Source organism: Lynx rufus, unplaced genomic scaffold, assembly GCF_022079265.1.
Source record: "Lynx rufus isolate CCGP_SWC_20201006 ecotype Redwood Valley unplaced genomic scaffold, mLynRuf1.p SCAF_10, whole genome shotgun sequence".
NCBI lineage: Eukaryota > Metazoa > Chordata > Mammalia > Carnivora > Felidae > Lynx > Lynx rufus.
Window position 1 is genome coordinate 58524106 of NW_025814824.1, and position 20795 is coordinate 58544900.

General features: G+C 48.4%; 1 protein-coding gene across 2 annotated transcripts in view; it reads right to left on the reverse strand.

Annotated features, from left to right (window-relative positions):
• The window catches only part of PAX5 (paired box 5), a 191661-nt gene that overhangs the window by 36589 nt on the left and 134277 nt on the right, over positions 1-20795 (reverse strand). For both annotated transcript variants that reach the window (XM_047066368.1, XM_047066362.1), the window contains one exon: positions 7303-7404. In XM_047066368.1, the coding sequence (XP_046922324.1) occupies positions 7303-7404 (102 nt within the window). The remainder of the gene's footprint in view (positions 1-7302; positions 7405-20795) is intronic.

Below are 20795 nucleotides of genomic sequence, written 5' to 3' on the forward strand. Positions count from 1 at the left end.
GTGCTGGGCCCCGCCTCCCCCAAACCTTGGCTTCCAGAGAGCAGGCCTGCCCAGCAGTGGAGGCTCAAAGTCAGGCAGGGGCTTGCTACAGATAGGGAAAAGAAGCCCTCCTCCCCTACTCTCCTGCCTCGTATGGCTGGTGTTTCGGTAACATTACCACTATCATTTCAAATGATTCTCGAAAACAGCAGGCAAGGCAGACTCAGGTCATGGGGCTTGTGCGTAGTCACATAGATAGTCAGTGGTGAAGCCACCCTCCTTCCATGGTAGTCCTCACTTTTCTTGGGGAACTCTCTCTCTGTCTCTCTCTGGGCCAGATCTTGGCCCTGGTATTCCTCACCTGCTTTGACACCCGCAGAGGACCCTGCCTGGATATCTGCTTGGCCTCTAAAAGTCGAAAACTTGAATCCTAATCTCGCTGGTCACCAGCATCCTCCTCCTCAACCAGCTCTCCTTCCTGCCAACTTTATTTACTCATTTACCGGGGTAGCTGTGCCATGCTCCACACACGTGAACCCACTCCAGCCACTGGGCTCAACCCTGCCCCACCCCCAATGCCCCCGCCCTCCTGCTCAGATGGCCAAGGATACACTTGTCACAGCCCAGCCTAAGGGCTCCCTTCAACAGGACACCTTTCTCAACTGAACCACCCCCAGGTGTCTTTCTGTTTCCTCCAAGTTGGCAGCATTCAGGGTCTGCCCCCACCCCTGCTTGACAACACTCTTGTCTGTGACTGATCCTGGGCTTTTGTTCTCCAACTGATCCATGGGCTCCCCTGGGCCATGAACTCTGCTGGAGAGCCCTCAATCTGATGTCAGCCCGAGTCAGGCCAACTTTAGGCATGCTAGCTAGGTGTCTCCTCTCACTGCCACACCCAGCTCAGCCCCCTGTATAAACAACAATCATCATCATCATCATCATCATCATCATCATCATCAACACTTGCATGGCACGTAATAGGTACCAGGCAAAAATCCAATAAAAGTGTTTACATGCATTACATCATTTAATGCTCACTCTTATTCCCATCACCCCATTTTACAGATGAGGAGGAAACCAGGGCACCAAGAAGTTATGTAACTTGCCCCAAGTCACACAGCTAGTGAGAAACAGGATGGTGATTCAAAACTAGGCAACCTGGGGGTGCCTGGGTGGCTCTAAGCCTCCGACTTGGGCTCAGGTCATGATCTCATGGTTCGTGAGTTCGAGCCCCGCATCGGGCTCTGTGCTTCACAGCTCAGAGCCTGGAGCCTGCTTCAGATTCTGTGTCTCCCTCTCTCTCTGCCTATCTCCTGCTCGCTCTCGCTCTCTCTCTCTCTCTCACAAATAAATAAACATTAAAAAAATTAAAAAAAAAACAAAACAAAACAATGGGCAGTCTGGCTCCAGAGTCCATGCTCTTAACCACACAGCCTCCCTGCTTCACCACGTGGCTGCCCCAGCATCTTTGGCTACAAATGCTCTGGCAGTGGGTTGAGCTCTCACTGGCAGCGCAACCCAAAGCCCCCCTCCCCCCTTTATATTTCAACTACTATTCCCTGAGTGCTACCATGGGTCAGGCACTCTGCCAGGAACTGGGACACAGCAGTGAACAAAATGACATAGCTTTGGGTACCACACAACCCCTGTAAACTGCACAGGCCTGAGGGGAAAGCAGATGAGGAAGGAGTAAACCACTAATTAAATTCCTTCAACTGTGCTTAGTATGACGAATGAAAGGAACATGATGCTTTGTGACAGGAGTGATGGGGTTCCTGGTTTAGATGGTGTGGTAGGCAGAATGATGCCCCCCCCCCCCACCAAAGAGGACTGCATCCTAATCCCTGGAACCTGGGAACGTGGAAAGTTAGATAGCAAAGGAGGATTGCTAAATAGCTGGCTGAATATCAGGGGAGTGCCCTGGATTATCCAGGTGGGTCCAATAAAATCCCACGAGTCCTTAGAAGTGGAAGAGGGAGGCTAGAGAGAGAAGCAGGAAGATGGCGTCACCATGAAGATTCGGCTCAGCGTCGCCAGCTTTGAAGACGGGGCACTGTGGCCACGAGGCAAGGAGTGCAGGTAGCATCTGCACGCTGGAAAAGGCAAGGAAACGATTCTCCCCCAGAGCCTCCTGGAGGAACACAGCCCTGCAGATGCCTTGACTTTCGCCCGTTGAGACCCACTTTGGACTTCTGACCTCCAGAACTGTAAGATGGTGAATGTATACATCATATTCTTTGTGGTACTCATTACACTAGAAACAGGAAAGTCATGTGCATTTGTTACGGGGAAGGCCCCTCGGAGGAGGTGAAATGCCCGGTCCAGTGACAGCAGCAGAGAGGGCTGAGAGGAAGCTGCACCTGCACCTCATCCCCTCGCCCCAGTCCACCAGGCACTATGCCTGCCCACCTCTCACTGTTGTTCTAGACCTCTGCACTGGCCTCAGGTTCCCGTTCCATCCACCCTCCCCTCCTTCCTCATGAAAATAAAAGGCATCAGCGAATTGGGCGATTTCACTGAAAAGCACCTAAGAAACACTGTACACCTATCCATGGCAAGGAGAGTGCCCAGGACGGGAGGAACCTGCCACGCGCCTTCTAACACCTCCAATCGGCTTCTTGTCTATTGCAGCCCAAGGAAGGCAAACAGGACGTGGTCAGGATTTCTGGGCACTCTGGCCTATAGCTCCAAAATGGGGCCGTACGTGGGGGCCATCCCTTACCGGTTCCTCTAAAAGCCCATTCCCTTGCTGCTGAGACTCACCGGAACCAAAGGGCAGCGAACACCCTTCTTTCTCACCTGGCCTAGAAAATTTAAGGGTTTCAAATGCCATGTCGATCGATATCTGTTAGGTTGTATAAATATCTCCAGGCAGGAATCAACTAGTTATACCCATCAGGACACTGTGGAATCTTTGGTGCAAAACTTTTGGCATTTGCTAGGACTTGATGAACAATAAAACTGAACTGTTTCCGTTCTAAGCTGATATGTGCCCTCTTTGCTTTATTCAACGTGGGGGATCAACAAAGGGCGGTACAGATTTTGCAGACCTGCAGAAACTGAATCTCCAAATACCGGGGAATATCAAGAAGCCCCGTTTTGCAGACATGGGGGTACCCCGAAGCCAGAAATGTCAGACGACACTCGGATGGCAGAAGCAGGATTGAAACAGAGTCCAAGCCCACAAGCTGGAATTTACAGAAAAATGCAATGCTGACTTTCTTCAGGGCCACGAGGTCAATTGCCCAAATGTACTCTGGAGGCAGTCCCTCCTCACTGTGTCCTAAAAGCAAACCTTCCACATGAAAGTCTTCCCTTAAAAAGAAGAGGTGGCAGCCAAATTTCCTAAAACCTAGAATGGAAAAAAACAATTCAGAAGATTTCTGGTCTCCCTCTGGATTCACTGCTAGGCGAGGCAGGAGGACAGTTCCATAGAGTGAAACAGCCCGTTGCCATGTTACAGCCTCAGACAAAAGCAGGATAAACAATCTCCTATTTTTTTTTTAATATTTATTTTGGGAGAGGAGGATTGGAGACAGTCCCAAGCAGGCTCTGAGCTGTCACAGCAGAGCCCAATGAGGGGCTCAAACTCACGAACCATGCGAGCATAAAGAGTCAGATGCTTAACCAATTGAGCCACTCAGTCACCTCTTCTCTCTCTCTCTCTCTCTCAATCTCTCTCCAAATGTTAAAAAAAAAAAAAAATCTTCTAAAGCCTTGCTCAGTTTGGAGAAACAAACAGTACCGACATGCCCCTGGGGGCCTATGACATGGCACCAACTTCAGCACTGCCACAATCAAATGAATGCCTCCCAGATTCAGAAGTCCAAGAGATTACGAATTTGAAATCTGGACAAATACAAAGTTGAAATCCTCAAACAAGTTGTGGTGTATTCATGCCCTAATCCCTGGAACCTGTGAATGTTACTTACATGGACAAAAAGGAGGAGTGGGGGGGTTCCCTTTGTAAATATGATTAAGGACTTTAAAATGGGAAGAGTACCCTGGGTTACCCAGTTAGGCCCTAAAAGCAGTCACGTGTCTCCTTCCAAGGGAGAGGGAGATGTGTAGGTGGAGTGAGGTGGCCACAGGCCAAGGAGCACCAGGGCTCCAAGGAGCACCACATGAATGGATCCTTCCATAAAGCCTCCAGAGGGAGCACAGCCCTGAGCTCCAAGACTGTGGGACCATCCATTTCTATTATTTTAAGCCAAGGTTTGCTGACTTGTCACAGGAACTGATACACGGTTTAGTATTAATTTTCTCTGCCATCCTCCCTCAGCCACCACACGCAAAAGGGCCTATTATGTGCCAGGGACTGTGAGGGGTACAGAAGACAAGGCAGAGGGCCTGGCCTTTATGAGCCCACCATCCAGTAGCATAGCTGACAAGGCCACAAACGTGCTGGGCTATGAGGCATAACAAAGCCAAGCATCCAGCATTATCCCCCAGGGGACGGCCACGCTGGAAGGTTTCATGGGGCAGGTGATGTTTCCGCTTGGCTCTGAAGGGTAAAGCTGGATCCCGACAGGTGGAGGCAGGAAGTAGTCTAAACCAAGGTCAAAGAGTGACACTGACTAATAAGTATGTGAGGCATGCTAGGAACCAGTGGGAGGTCAAGGAGAGGACAGGCTGGGAGACTTGACCAGAAAGGCAAGTTGAGGACAGATTGTGTGATGCCTGAATGGCAGGCCCAAGGCCTACTCTCCTGTAAGGTGAGCTCTCTTTGTGCCAGCCCTGAGGGCAGTTCAGCAAACACCATGCATGTGAGCCAGCACCCATGAAGCCACTCAAAAAACGGATTTGGTGGAGTGCATGGGTGGCTCAGTCAGTTAAGCATCCAACTCTTGATTTTGGCTCAGGTCATGATCTCACAGTCGTAAGATTGAGCCTTACATTGGGCTCTATGCTGAGCATGGGACCTGCCTGGGATTCTCTCCCTCTCTCTCTCTCTCTGCTTCTACCCTGCTCCCACGTGTGTTCACCCCCTGCCTCTCTCTCTGTCTCTCAAAAAAAAAAAAAGGTTTGGCAATCATGTTGGAAACAGAGTTCCAAAGGCGTGCCATAGTTTGGACATTGAGGAAAAAGAACTAAGGATCGTGCCCACTGAGCGTGGAGTCCCAGCCCTGACACTGGGTCTGAAAATGAATGAGTGCTGGGGGGTGTATGAGAAGAAAAAGCATAAGGAGAAGAAAGGGAGAGAGGAGGAGGCAGACCTGGGGCTTCCTGCCAGAATGTTTGTGTTCCTCCCTCCACATTGTGTACCCTCCCTCTGTGCCAGGAAACCACGCCAGCAGGCCGAGCCTCTGATGGTACCTGTCCAGCTGCTGCCAGCAGGTTTGGTTAGACTGTGCCTTTGCTCAGGCCTGTGACTCCTGCTGCTGCTCTTAATAGGTGAGGAACCACCATCGGTTCCCACTGGGGTCTCTGCCAGGTCCGTGCCCATTTGGATCTTGAGCCTAGTAATTAGGTCTAGAGGAATCACAGGGGCCAGGGGGCAGCTCTGTTTGGATAGACTCAAGAAAGCTCAACGGCTTCTCTGAACTTGGCCTCTTTGAGGTCTGCAGTGGGGAGCCAGCGAGGCCGGCCGGGAGGCTTCAGCCTTACCTGCCAACGTGTCCTCAGGAGAGGGCCTGGGGCGGCTGCCTCCCCGTCTGCCATCAGTGAGAAGCTTGTGTTGATGGAACCAGACCACACAGAGGAGCACGGGACAGAGGAACGAGTGCTGAACTGGGGGGGCAAAGACCCAGACCCAAGCCCTCCCACCTGTAAGCTGTGCGGCCCTGGGCAGTTCCCTGACCGCTCTGAGTCTCCGCTTCCCCTTTTGGAAAATGGGGATTCGATTCCTACCCAGCCCGCTTCACAGGGTTGGAACAATAAAGGGTTCCTGGGAAAGCATTTTGCCTTTTATAAAGTGCCACGTTAAGTATGAGGGGCCGTTAGCAGAGAGGACTTGGGCTCCATCTCCTGAGAGTGGGGCCGAGCAAGAGTTTGGGTCCCACCGCCTCTGTCCGCCTCATGCACAGCACTTCCCTATGCTCTGAGGGGCTGTGGGCCCCTCCTCACAGCAGAAAGACAGAGGCTTCTCGCAGGTGTGAACCTGGCAGGCCTCCCTGGCACTGGCAAGGCCCGGGGCAAGGGCCCACACAAAGGCCATTTCCCATATGTCTCATATTTAAAAGTCATAAATCAAGCTAACAAACCGTTAAATGAAATATGCTCTGTCCTCCTACCTTGTTAAATACATCTCTGTAGCAACCTGGAAGGCCAAGAGTGAATTCAGAACTCTGGGATTCCTTGGTATCCGTGCCAGGACCTGGCTGAGTGGAGAAGCCTGGCCAGGCGCTGATCTGCCCTGCCTCCCTTCCCACCCCTAGCCTCGCTCATCATCCTACAGGGCTTCACACGCAGATGTGAACATTCGATCTCACATTCAACTTCTGTCCACATCCCCCACCAGTCCTCGGGCCCAGGGTGCACATGCCCGTGACATGGGCTGGGGAAGAGGCTGGGAGAGGCATGGGGCTATTTGGGCCGGGCCACTAGGGTGGGCTAGAAGGAGGGGCTCAGGCACCAGGTAAATGACTCAGAAAAAGAGACTTAAAAGAAGCGTCACAACATCCAACCCTGTCCTGATTTTTCCCCTGATTTTTTAAAACATTTTTCAAAAAACGATACTTTGGGTTTCTCTACTATGCTCATGCCCTTTAGTACACAGCCAGCCAGCACCGTGATGATGTGCTGTCCTTCCCCATACCTTTCTACAAGAGAAGGAGACGCGGTGGCCTCCTTTCCAATGTCTTTAAAGAAACTGACACATTGCTGGCCCGAGGGGATAAGGTTTCAGTGGCCACAGGGTATTCAGCTTAGAATCAAGTGACAAACCCATCAGCCAACATCCTGTCTGTGCTGAGCACATAGTCCTCAACCCCAAGGAGTCAGGCTGCTGGGAGTGCCTGGGGATGGGGTCTCCTGGTGTTTGAGTCATTTAAATTGGGTGGGGGAGGATGGAGGAGGATCCCTACTGAGCACTGACTGGGCAACCTTTGGCCAGGTCCTGCACCCTTCTGTTCAGGCTATCTGTGTGGCCAACAAGGGACTCTGTGAGTGACAGTCAAGGCTCCCCTTGCTTCTCCTGAGTTCACCGCTGGCCCCACCGAAGGCCCAGTTGCAGAGAGAGAGGCTGAGAGCGCAGACCTCTGCCTGATTTATTCAGGTCCTCTTCTCAGAAGCGCAGAGGTCACCCAGGCTGTTTGGGGGGATGCCCCCCCACCAAAACCCCATCCGCTGCCTGCTGCGGAGACGCCGACAGTGCAAACTCACCAGGCACCATCCCTGTCAGCGTCGGTGCTGAGTAGCTGCCTTGTCCGGCGGGGGGGACGTGCGGAGGGTACCCGGGGAGGGTCGTGCTCGCCAAGTCACGGCCTGAGGAATCAAAGCAACAAATCACGGGGTGAGTGTCTCCGTGGCCAGCCGCTCATGTCCACAGCTCCTGGGACATCTGCACATTTGTCACGTCTGGGCGCTGAACGCCAGCGTGCGGCACCCCCCCATCACTCATGCATGCACACACACACATGCACACACGCACACACGCACACACGCACACACGCACACCCCTCCAGCTACCCTGGCTCCACTCAGCAGGAACCCGGGCCAGCTCTGCTGCTTCCCTGGGAAAATGGAGCTCAGGCCAGCTCACTTTGCAAGAGCTAGAGTAGCACTTGGACTTCTCCCCCTCCACACCTTTGCTTCTGCTGTGCCTCAGCACGAAGCACCCTCTCCTCCAACCGCGGGCAACCCAACACCGCCCACCTTCAAAGCCCAGCTCAAACACCTCCCTCCTCCTCCTGCTCCTCCTCAGACCTCTGACTGAATTCCTCCTTCGGCCTCCAGCTAGTCAGTCACTCAACAAAGGTGCAGGAAATGTACTTCCTCACACCAGACACTGTTCCGGGCCCGGGACGTGGAGATTCAGGCCTCGGCTGTTGCAGGCAGACCCTCTGTGCTCCTCTCTCTTTGCAGGCTACCAGCTCCCAGGTGGCAGGGCATTCATGCACCACAGAGGTTGGAGCCTGGTGGGCCCTGAGTAAATGCAGAATGAATGGTGTGCAAATGTGCTGGATTTCACGCGATGCAGAAGAAACCGCAGGCAGCAGAACTCGGCGAGGGAGGTGCCACTGAGGTGCGCCTGCCACTTAGGGAAAAAGAGCCACAGCCCTTTCAGGCATTGCCAGTTACGTGAACGTGACAAGGTGTTCATGGGTAAGGCAGTACCCCGGATCTTGGGTGATCAGACTGTTCTGTGGTTATATGTGTTGGGCCCTGAGGACAAAACCCCACCCTAGTGGGTGGAAGTAGGTTGCTCCTGGAAAGAAGGAGATGCACTGGCCTTAGCCATCCCGGGAAGCAGGTGGGAAACGAGGTAGCCTTGGGACAAGGGAGGGAAAGTGGACCCTTGACCTCCTCTGAATGTGGACACTGAAGACTGGGTGGGGGCTCCTGACCATGAAGAGCCAGACCAGGTACCAGGACCCTCCCCTGGGGCCCAGCAGGGTGGTGCAGGCTCTACCACAAGTAGATGGCTCTGAGTTCAGCCCCATTAGCAGGTGGCCCAAGGGGAGGGACCAAAGAATCACTCCAAACACTCCCCAAAGAAGCCAAGCCAGCACATAGTATGAGCCGTGAATGTTCCCCAGATAAACCAACAGCCTTTCTAGTGCCAGTCATTCAAAGACTGTCCGGCCAGCAGCCAGAGGCTGCCTCATTTCACAGGGTTCTGCTTACCTTCCAGAACCTTATGGAACACGAGGCATGTGGCTGCCCCTTTCCTCTGCTCGCCACCACCCTGGCTTTGGACTGGGCATCCTAGCTTGTGACAAGCACTGCTCATGTCTCGTTGTATGAGGCATTGTAAGGGGAGCAAATGAACTGCACACATGACTCCCCACAAAAGCTGACATTAAACAGAAAACTGGAATTGGCAGAACTGACCGTTTGCAAAGTGATTTAAGGAGGTCCCCCCACCTGCCCTCTTATACCTTCCCATCTCATCCTCCTCAAACCCAGCACCCATGGCCCTCTATGGCAGCTCCCCTCTCTAGAGTGTAAGCTCCAGGGTCAAGTCGCTAAGGTCTTTGTGCGCTAAGGTCGGATGGCATAGGCCTGCAAAAATCTACTGTCTCATTAAACAAACGAGGTTAGAAAGAAACATATGTTAAGTGAATGAAGGAAGAGGTCCTGTTGGAGCAGCAGAGCTCTCTGGAGCCTAGAAAAGTCCCTCCATTTGTGGTCAAGAATCAGTGAAGGGAGGGCCCTTGAAGCTCTTCTTGACCAACCCCTGTTGCCATTCTGCAGATGGAAAAGCTGAGACCCACGGTGGGTGGGGAGCAAATGGCTCAGGTTCCACAGGGAGCAGATGGCAGAGCAGGGACCTCAGCCCACATTTCCTAACATCAACCCAGGACCCTCCTCTACCTTAGGCAACATCGTGGTGGGGGTGGGAAGAGCACTCACACCCAACACAGAGCCCTCTCCACACTGTCACGGAGACTTGGTGACCCGAGGGCTGCTGCAAAGGAAGAGGAGTGACCATAAGTGTCAGACTAGTTGGTACAAGATCAAAATGCCAGGGGCCAGACAGTGAGACGTGTAGAGAAAGCAGCCATGGCTGGGCTGTTCCGATGGGTGTGGAGCTCTGGTCCCCAGCACCACCCCCAGGCTCATGCCCCCTGCCCCCGATGATGTCAACAAACCATAAACATTTACATTGAAATTATGAATGCCAGTCTCTGGGGGCGCCTGGGTGGCTCAGTCGGTTAAGCGTCCGACTTTGACTCAGGTCATGATCTCGCAGTCTGTGGGTTCGAGCCCCACATCAGGCTCTGTGCTGACAGCTCAGAGCCTGGAGCCTGCTTTGGATTCTGTGTGTGTCTCTCTCTCTGCCCCTCTCCCAATTGTGCTCTCTCTCTCTCAATAGTAAATAAACATTAAAAAAAAATACATACATACATACCAGTCTCTGTTCTCAGTCTCTGAAATCATTAGCTCATTTAACCCTCAGCAACCCTTAAAGGTAAGGTGCTGATACTTCCCCCATTTCACTGGATAATGAGACAGAGAAAGGGCAAGTACTTTGTTCAAGGTTGCACAGTAAGGGCCAGGATTTGAAGCCAAGCGGCCCAATGTCAGAGGTCACACGTTTAGCCACTCCACTTCACTGCCATGCACATACACCTGCTATGCTTCTGACCACGAGTCCAGAGGCTCCAGGTATCTCTCAGCTGGGACACCCAGGCTGAGCCTTGCCTTCGGCACACTGTCACCATTGCTTATTGGCTCTATCATGCAAAAGAAAATTCAGCTACACAGATTTTGTGGATACATGTGTAGGGATAGGAGCCAAGACCACATCAGAGGGAGGCCAAATCTGCCTCTTGAAAGACAGTGGGCGCTGGGGCGCCTGTGTGGCTCAGCCAGTTAAGCGTCCGACTTCGGCTCAGGTCATGACCTCACGGTTCATGAGTTCAAGTCCCACATCAGGTTCTCTGCTGTCAGCACAGAGCCCACTTTGGACCTTCTGTCCCCCCTCTCTCTCTGCACCTCTCCTGCTCGTGCTCCTTCTCTCAAAAATAAATAAACATAAAAAAAAAAAGAGGGCATTATCCTGACAGGAGGCCTCCTGTGCAGGTAGTGCATGGGGGCCAAGCCTCATGAGGTCCACATCCCACCTGGTTGCCTGAAATTTGGGAAAGAGGGTCCTGGGCTGAGAATGGACTTGCCCAAGAACACTCAGCTGATTTCAGAAAAGGCTGGGACTGGATCGCAGCTCTCCTGCCTCCTGCGATTAGGTTCTTTCTTGAACAGAGGCTGTGCCTTTAGTCAGAACCCCAACAGTTTCTGCCACTCTTACACATGCTTTAAAACCTTGATCCCTAAAGCAGAAAATGCAGTGCCTCACCAAAGCACTTAACTCAAGAAGCCAGATAAAAAAGTAATAAAATGAACTGAAGGAAAGAAGGAGGAAGGAATCGATAAAGAAAAAGCAGAAAATAATGAATTAGGAAAGTGAAAAAAGCAGACACAACAATAAATGCAACCAAGAATTGTTATTTGAAAAGACCAATAAGATAGACAAACCCAGGGCAAGATCCAAAAAGGAAGACACAAACATCGAGATAAGGAATGAGAAGATACAACCACAGACGTGGAAGAGATGATATTTAAAAATATTTTTTAAATGCAAAAGATGCTCTACATCAATAAATGTGGAAATCTCAACAAAAAGTATATTTTTCTAGGAAAACATGAATTACCAAAATTAACTCAAGAAGTAGAAAACATGAACACCCAACTGCCTTGGCAGAAACAGAAAAAGTTGTGTTTTTTTAAATTATTTTTTAATATAAGATGACTTATTCACTTAGCTTTCAGGCAAGTTTCTTGTTTGTTTTGTTTTGGGGCAGTTCTTTGAAACCTTCAAAGGACACATACTTTTGTTATTAAACTGTTCCAGGATATATAAAACTAAAGGAAATCTTCCCAATTCATTTTCCCAGCTAGCATAATCCTGCTATGAAAACTTAACAAAGGTGTACAAAAATGAAAATTAAAGGGTAATGTCACAATTTATTAATATACATGCAAAAAATCTACTGTCTCGATAATCAAATGAGGTTAGAAAGAATAATATACCATGAACAAATAAGGTTTATTTCAGGTATGCAAGGATGATTCAGTATTAAAGCATTGGTTGGGAAATCATAGTAACACATCAAAAGTTGAAAAACATATGATTATATCAAAGCTGATGGAAAGCTTTTCTTATGTGGAAAAGGCATTGGCTAATAAATTCAATACTAATTCCTTCCAATACCTCTCGGTAAGTATACTTCTTTGATCTGGTATTGATCTTAAATCTTGAGTCAACATCATACTTAATTGGTGAAATACTTGAAACATTCTTTATTAAAATAAAAAAACATGTCAAGGAAACCTGTTATCACTTCTGAAAGTTTTAGCCAGTACAAGAAGACAAGATAGAGACACAAGGATAAGCACTGGGAGTAGGGGAAACACCAAAATTTCAGTAGCTGGGTATACCGTAAGCCTGGAAAGTCAGTTCATCTGAACCAGTGAAAAGGTTTGGCAAGGCAGCTGGGTAATGGATGTCTAGAATCGGACACTTAACCGACTGAGCCACCCAGGCACCCCAGCGCCCTCTGTCTTTCAAGAGGCAGATTTGGCCTCTCTCTGATGTGGTCCTGGCTCCTATCCCTACACATACATCATCTTGAATGAATGGTAATCTCACACCAAAATGTAGGGAAAACATAATATGAAACTATTTTAGACCAGGTAAATTTAGTTTTATGAAAAACAGAAAAGAAACCCTTTGAAGTTCTTCCTACTAGAGGCACTGAGTGCTTCTTTGCCCTTTCAGTTTGGGCTCAGTCACGTGCCTCGCCTTGGCCAATGACATGTTAGTAGACACTCAGCAAGCAGAAGCTTATTATATGCTTGTGTGGCTGCGTGTGCGCCTGTGCACTTCTGCCATCGCCATGAGAATAGGCTCGGGCTAGCCTACCACAAATAGGAAGGGAACGTGTGGGCAGACCTGGACCCAGTCTACCACTGGAGCCAAGCCCAGCCTTGATCAGCCAACCCCCAGCCAACCTCCAGGTACATGAGCAAGAAGAAACGACTGTTGTTTTAAGCCCTGAACATTGGGGTGGAGTTTGCTAAGCAGCAGTATTGTGGCAATAGTTGATTGATACAAGACTTTGTAAATGTTAACTGTTCTTGTTTTCATCATTATTCTCTGCTTGAGAATACTCTGCCTGGGACTTTCTAAGGACATCTGTCTAAATCTGAGCAGAGGATGGACAGCATCTGGTGGGAACCCACAGAGTAAATTTAACCCTCACATTTGCTTTGATGCCCAAGAGGACTCTCCTGGCACTGAGCTGGGCATGTCACCACAAGACCAGTCAACACAAGACAGCTAAGAGGCTACTGCTCTTTAGCTCTAATTCAAGCCTCTAGACTCAATGGAATACCAGAATTAATGCTTCTGAATTCAATATAAAACTTCAAAACACAGTTATATCATTTTTTTGCCAAGGAAGAAATGGCTTCTATCATTTGCAATAGCACTGAATATTATTGATAGCATATAATATATTTGCAAATAATTGATCTGGGTTCTTAACATAACTGTTCCTATTAATGGCACATAAGTACATCCTGGACAATTCATGTGTTGCTTCCTCTTCCCAGACAGAATAATCAAGACTTGGCCTTGTTCACTATCACCAAGGAGTCCATACGGATCTTTCATCATGACAAAGCATGCTCTCTGAATTAATTTAAAATAACTCGTCTTTTTCAACCCTGAGGGAAGGAACCTACCCCTGTTATACGAACGAGGAAACTGAGGCTCAAAGATGAGTCTGACTGACCTATAGTCACAGAGTAAGGGGTAGAACAGCTCATGACACATGACTTCTAGTTAAATGCTATTTCTGAAGGATTACTCAGAATGTACCCCCTCAAGGAGACAAGCCTTCCTGGAGGTTGAAACAGTCTACAAGGTCTTCGTAATTAAAAGTGTGATACCAGCACATGAATAGACAGAAAACCAATGGAACAGAATAGAAAGTCTAGAAACAGACCCAACTATTATGTATGGAAATCTAACATATGGCAAAGGCAAGGTCTCAAATCACTTGGAAAAATATGGGCTTTTTATTAAGTGGCGGTAGGATGACTGGAGAGCCATTAAAAAAGAAAAAGATAAAATAGACTCTTCATACTATATACCAGAATAGACTCCATATGATTCTGAGATCTAAATGCAAAAACTAAAACTATGCAAATACTAAAAGAAAATATCGGTGAATTCCCCTCCTGTTTGTAGGGAAAGGCTTTCTAACCATGACTCAAAACCAGATGCACACACCAGCTACAAAAATTAACTCAAAAAGGGTCAAAGACCAAAATGTAAGAGCTAAAACCATAGCACTCACAGAAGAAAACAGAGGCATACATCCTTATAGCCGTGGATTAGGCAATAGTTTCTTAGATATGACAAAGACAACAAAATAAAAATTAGCTCCACTGAACTTTATAAAAATTACAAACTTATGCGCTTCAAAGGACATCATCAAGAAAGTAAAAAGACCCAGAGAATGGGAGAAGAATATTCGCAAGTCCTATATCTGATAAAGGACTTGTTTCTAGAAAATACAAAGCATTCTTACAGCTCAATAATAAAGACAACCCAATTTAAAAATGGGCAAAGGATCTGAATAAAATAAGATATACAAATGGCCAATAAATACACGAAGAGACATTCAACATCATTAGCTATCAACGAAATGCATATCAAAACCATAACGAGACACCACTTCATACTCATTAGGATGGCCATAATCAAAAAGGTTATGACAAGCATTGACCAAAGATGTGGAAAATTTGAACCTTATACACCTCTGGTGAGAATGTAAAACTGTGCAACCATTTGGAAAAGCCTGGCAGTTCCTCAAAACGTTAAATGTAGAGTTACCATGTGACCCAGCAATTCCACTCCTAGGTATATACCCACGAGATATAAAAAACTGTGTCTCTACAAAAATGTGTACATGAATGTGCAAAGCTGTATTATTCATAATAGCCAAAAAGTGGAATCGATAGCTACTATGCCTATGTATCAAGAACCTGTAAGAATTAAAGGGAAAAAGCCAAAAATCCCATGGAAAATTGGGCAAAATTCATGAACAGAAAACTCACCAGAATATATATATACCCGTATGTGCATTTACCCTTCCAACATGGAATCCTACTTCTAAGGATCTACCTTACACATACACACACCTTCAGCAATGCACAAATGCATATGCACAGGTTAGTCACTGCAACATTATCTGTAATTACAAAATACCAGAAACTATATCTAAAGGCCCGGACATAGAGAAATGAGTGAATAAACTGTGGTGCATATACACGATGGAGTACTGTGCAACTGTACAAATGATGAGGTGGACCTGTGCCAGGCACAGCTGAAGCCCAGGAGCGAAACACTGGCCTCCCCCGGTCAAAGTCCTTATGGAAGTTCAAGTTCAGGTTCTAAATGGCCAATGGAAAGCCTTGGAGGGACAATGGTAGGGAAGAGAGAAGAGTAGATTACTAATCCTGGAGGTGCATGAGTTTGGAATGCTCAAAATACAAAGAAGTGAAGGGAAGGTGTGAATTCTCAGGATGCATCTGCATCTGGGGAGAGGGTGAGACTAAGGCAGGCCTGGCCGACACTGTGGAGGAAGTGACCTCCAGAGGGCAGACCCATCCCCAGGGAGGAGATGCTCAAGCCAGCACTGAGGGTGTTGGGCTCGAATGGGCCATAAAGCCACCTGTATCTCCTCTGCCTTTCACACAGGCCCCCCAGGTGCCTCCAGAGCTGCATCTAGACTCCTGATTGGCAGCAGAGGGGGGCGGGGGAGGAAGGGGGTTGGAATTTGGAGTCACACAGGCCTAGGTTCAAATCTTAGCACCACCGGGGCACCTGGGTGGCTCGGTCGGTTAAGAATTCGACTTCGGCTCAGGTCATGATCTCACGGTTTGTGGGTTCGAGCCCCGCATCAGGCTCTGTGCTCTGGCTCAGAGCCTGGAGCCTGCTTCAGATTCTGTGTGTGTGTCTCTCTCCCTGCCCCTTCCCTGCTCTCTCTCTCTCTCTCTCTCAGAAATGAATAAACATTAAAAAATGAATTTAAAAAAATCTTAGCACCACCAATTACTAGCTGTGTGAACTTTGGCAAGTAATAATACAATCATTCGAACCTCGGTCTTCCTTTTATAATTAGAGAAAGAGAGTATCTATTGGGAGTGAAACAGTGTCCTTGCTGTGAAAGTGTTAAACATGTCTGAAAATACTTTGCCACCCTTCTCATGGGACAGTGGGGTCTACATCCCCCTGCCTTGAATCTGGGCCACCTTGGTGACTGGTCAACCAAGAGAACAACAGCTTCCCTAGAGGTTCCTAGGAGTCAGGCCCTGGGCACCTGTATGTGCCTTATGTCAGTCAGCACTCACAACGATCCCAGAGGTGGGTGCTGTTATTATCCTCATTTTATAGATGAGGAAACAAAGCCTCCAAACAGTTGATGGGCCCTAAATTCCCACAGCTGATAGTCATGAAAGCTAACATTTTTGTAGCACTTACTATAAACCAGGCCCTGTTCTAACACTAGGTGGTGTTCTAAACACTGTTCACTGTGCTTTTTAGATATCAACTCCTTTAATCCTCAAAAATTCTGTAAGATAAATTCTATTACTATGCCCATTTTATGGATGTGGAAATTAAAACAGAGAGATTAGTTACCTGTCCAAGGTCCCACAGCTAGTAAGAAATGGAGCCATATCCACGCCTAGGCATTCTGGCACCAGATTCCCTCACATTGCTCCAAAATATGGGGCACTTGTGCTTTTCCTGCCTCCAGACTGGAGGTCCCCAAAAGCAAGAGCTGCTTGAGTCCCTCCTTCCGCTATCCTGGCCCAGCACGTAACAGGTGCTCAGAAAATGTCTGGCAAGACGAAATTAGTCAAATGACATGGGTTTTACCATCTGAAAGAAACTTTGGATATCTCACCAACATCTCAGAAAGCCTTTCATCATGAACTCCACAGAATAACCAGGCCTAATGTATCCTTTTTTTTTTTTTTTTTTTTTTTTTTGCTTGGATACAACTTTTTCTTTTTTATACAGCCCATTTCTAGGTAGGCTCTATGTACACTAATGGGGGGAAATGTGAATCCAATTAACTTCAAATTTAGCTCGTAATGAACTTATCTCATTTTGCTACCAGCTCGGTTCTCATCGTGTGGCAGTAATTAACCACTGGGGGTTGTCACTCCCAGACACATGACACGGAGATCCTCCCAGCCCCTTGCTTCAAACCCTTCCAGAATTCATTACCCTGACAGTATGAAAACCCTTCACTTTGAATACCACAGGGCACCAACCAAACTCCCCCTCTATCTACCTGACTGTGTGAGTGAGAGAAGGAAAGCCACTGAGAAGCGTGAATTATTGGGGACAAGATGGCAGGTGAGAGCAGGATGCTGATAATGACTCGATGGCCAGAGAGGGTCCACCAGCCTTGACAGCCCTGGGCCAGGGGTCCTACCAGAGGAGAGGGATCTCCACACACAAGCTATGAGGAATATGGTGCAGCTGGTCAAGAAAGGCAAAGTCCCAAACTGGCCGTGCCATTCACCTGGGACACTGAATGCCCAGGAAACCTGCACACTCCAGACAGGGGCAACGGTAACTTGATGTGTGACCACAGGTCAGCTCCACCTCCTCTTGGGGCTCTGGCTAATTTTCAAAAGAAGTTGGAACTCTAGTATTCTCTTCATCTGGAAATCTCCTGCCTTTGTGGATGTTGACATCAATCAAAATACACACCGAGGGCCAAAGAAAACCTGCCCAAGGGTCATGTTTAGCCCTCAGACTGCCACTTTTCAATGCTTACCCAACCTCCAGCCCTCGAGTCCTGTCTGAACCCCCCACCGTCACCATTCCCACCAGCATCACCGGCTGCCAGGCCTTTCAAGGACTTAAGCCCTTCCTGGGTGTCCAGGTAACTGCCAAAGAGGTAACCACCTTGCAGGGTTGAACAGGCCAGAGCACAGAGTAAAAGCATTGCAAAAGTGATTTCTGGGAAACTGGGACATGAGCCCGTGGGCTGCCTAAACCCCATGCCATCTGCCTTATTTCTCTGGTGATAGTCCCGACCTCCCAGCCATGCCGGCTTCAAAGACCCCCACCCCCCTGCTCCCTCATGTCCAGTCAGGCCCCAAGCCCCTCCTGACTCTCTATCCCCTCAGTCCCCTCTCCTCCATGGCCCCAACCTGCCCTGTTCTTCCCTTTTCCCTGTTTCCTGGCAACCTCCCCCCAGGCCTCCCGCCTCAGCCCTGCTCCGGACTGCCTGTCAAGGCTCCTCTGCCAGCGCCCCACGTCCAGCCACAGAGCCACTTAGCTCACTCTGAAGGACACTTGGAATCACCGAGGAACTCAGGCAGTGAGGGCTCCGAAGCCAACGCTTCTGATTCTGTCTCAGTTCAAACCATTAAACCAAATCTTGCAGACACTTCTACTTCTCCAACATTTTCCCAGAATACCCTTCCTCAGAGTCACAGAACCGTAAGAAACCTTTTTGTGTATTAAGAAACATTATTTAAAACTCTAAAAAATGGTCATAAAGATGGGAAGTAGAGCCTTTCAATGTCACGGGCACTTTTTAACAGGCACACCCAAGGATCGTACCTCTAAGAGAATATGCCCGTGTTTGACAATTCTTTACTATTTGAACAGAGCTCAGACAAGGGAAGCTACATGTGTATGTTTATGTGTAGATTTCTATGGAGTAGAAAAGATAAACCTAAAGGTTTGGGGTTTTTTTGTCCTGTAGGACATTAACCAATTTTGTGTCTAATCTAGCAATTTTATTCCAGCATTTTTTTTAAAATGCTGCTCTTGATAGAAGATATAAACCCCTGATCCTCAAATGCTCTTGAAACCACTTTTTACAGGTTCCCTTGTTAATTTACGAGCTGAATAAAACCTTCACATAGTCATTCTGTATTTGTACATGAGGCATCGTCTTAACTTTTTAAAGGAAAAAGTCAATTGCGCCGGAGTGACATGAGCTGAAGATCTTCAAACAACATCAAAGCAGATGACAGTACACAACTGCCACCTAAGGGGAGGGGGAGGGATCAGCCCAACACTGCGGATGCGGGGTACGGGAGGGGGTGCGTCCCGCTCCACACACCCCTGCGTATGAACACGCGGCGCGTTCGCCACCGGGCCTGCTTGCTCCAGCTGGCGTTTGAAATATGTGACAGTTTGAACAGGGCTGCTCGGAGGTCTCCCTTTGTTTGGACCTGCCATGAGTACGGGGTGCGCTGAGCCAGGGAGTGCAGAAGGGGGGTGTTTCACCTGGAGGGGAAAGGCCGTCCCAGGGCTGTAACAGCCCAACCCGGCCGGCAGGAATGGACATGCTGCACATCACAGAGGAGCCACGTCCATTCATTCTGGCCTCTCCGAGTAACAGGCTCATTAGCCATTGGATTAGGTGCTGTTATTTACTTAAATTTTTTTTAATGTTTATTTATTTTTGAGAGAGAGAGAGAGACAGAGCGCGAGCAGGGGAGGGGCAGAGAGAGAGGGAGACGGAGAATCTGAAGCAGGCTCCAGGCTCCGGGCTGTGAGCACAGAGCCGGACGCGGGGCTCAAACTCCCGGACTGCGAGATCATGACCTGAGCTGAAGTTGGCCGATTAACCCACTGAGCCGCCCAGGCTCCCCAGGTGGTGTTATTTACTAACCCTACATTTCTTTTCCCAAAAATTGCTTGATCCCTACTTTTCACTATTCCTGACGGGCCTTCCTCTAACTGCCCTGGCTGGAGATCTAATCTGGCTTTGTAGAGCAGGGAAGACAAGTTGGAGAATTCACTAGCCAGGGCGCTGCTTACTTTGCAGTCTCAATCCTCCCCATTCCTTCGTTTGAACCAACCCCATCTCCTTCCTGGAATCCCCATGAATTTCTAGACTCCACCACTGTGTTTCAGTTTTGAGAGGGTGTTTGAATAGTATCTGCCTGGGCATTTTAGAGCAGGCACTGGGGCTCGATCAATATTTCCATGTCGTTTACAACACGATCGGCCCCGAACTAGCAACTGTTGATCCAACGTAATAATCCTATGAAGGTGGGGTTCTAATGAGGCAAGGCTGCAAAACGGCTCTGCCGTGCTCGTGGCTCACGGCCTCCCTGCCAGGATAGGCATGGCTCCAGGGACAAACGGAGGCCAGTATTTACAGCAGGAGGATGGTGAGGGCAACTGCAGGCCAGCTCATGTCTTCATTTATTCATTTGTCCACGCATTCATTCGTGCGTTATCTGATACCTCCTAAGTTCTAAGCATGTTCCTGAGTGCTCCAGAGGACCCTGGAGAGCACGATAATAGTAATAAAAATATCCATAAAACAACTGTACTTTATCATTTATCCAGCTCTTACCATGTGTCAGGCACCATTCTAAGTGCTTGTATGCATTATCTCATTTAAGCATTACAGACACCCTGGGAGATAGAAACCTTTAAAATCCCCAACTGGCAAGTAAGACACCTAGCTGGAAAGAGGTAGGGCTGGATGTAAACTGAGGCCGTCTGATGCTAGAGTCTTGGACCTCTCCCACCCTCTCCCCACACTATTCTGCTTTAAGAGGTGAACTGCAAAATACAAAACACACCTCTCCTTTGACCAGCAATTCTACTTCTGGAACTTTACCGCTGGAAATGCACAGAAAGGTACACCAAGATTTACATGTAGTGGAAGGAAAAGAGATGGGGCGGGGAGTTGGGGAGGGGGGACTACCATAATGGCTGGGTTCGATAAATTACGATGTTTCCCTATGGTGGAATGTTACAGAGTTTTGAAAAATGAGGTAGATCTGAATGTGTGGAAAGAGCTCCAAGACACATGACTGTGTGAATAAAACAAAGTACAGAAGAAATCTGTGTAAAGGATGATTCCACATGCGCTAGTAGAAAACAGATAAAAGTTATATGCTGATAGATGCATAAAAATGCTACTGAAGTATACACAAGACACTTAACTTTGGGGTGAGGGGCTATGGATGCGAGCACTGAGGTTGGAGGAAGGAGATTTAGTTTTCATTTTATATTTTTTTGTGTGGTTTGAATATTTAACCATGTGCACATATGACTTTTTATTTGAAATTAACTTTTTGACTTA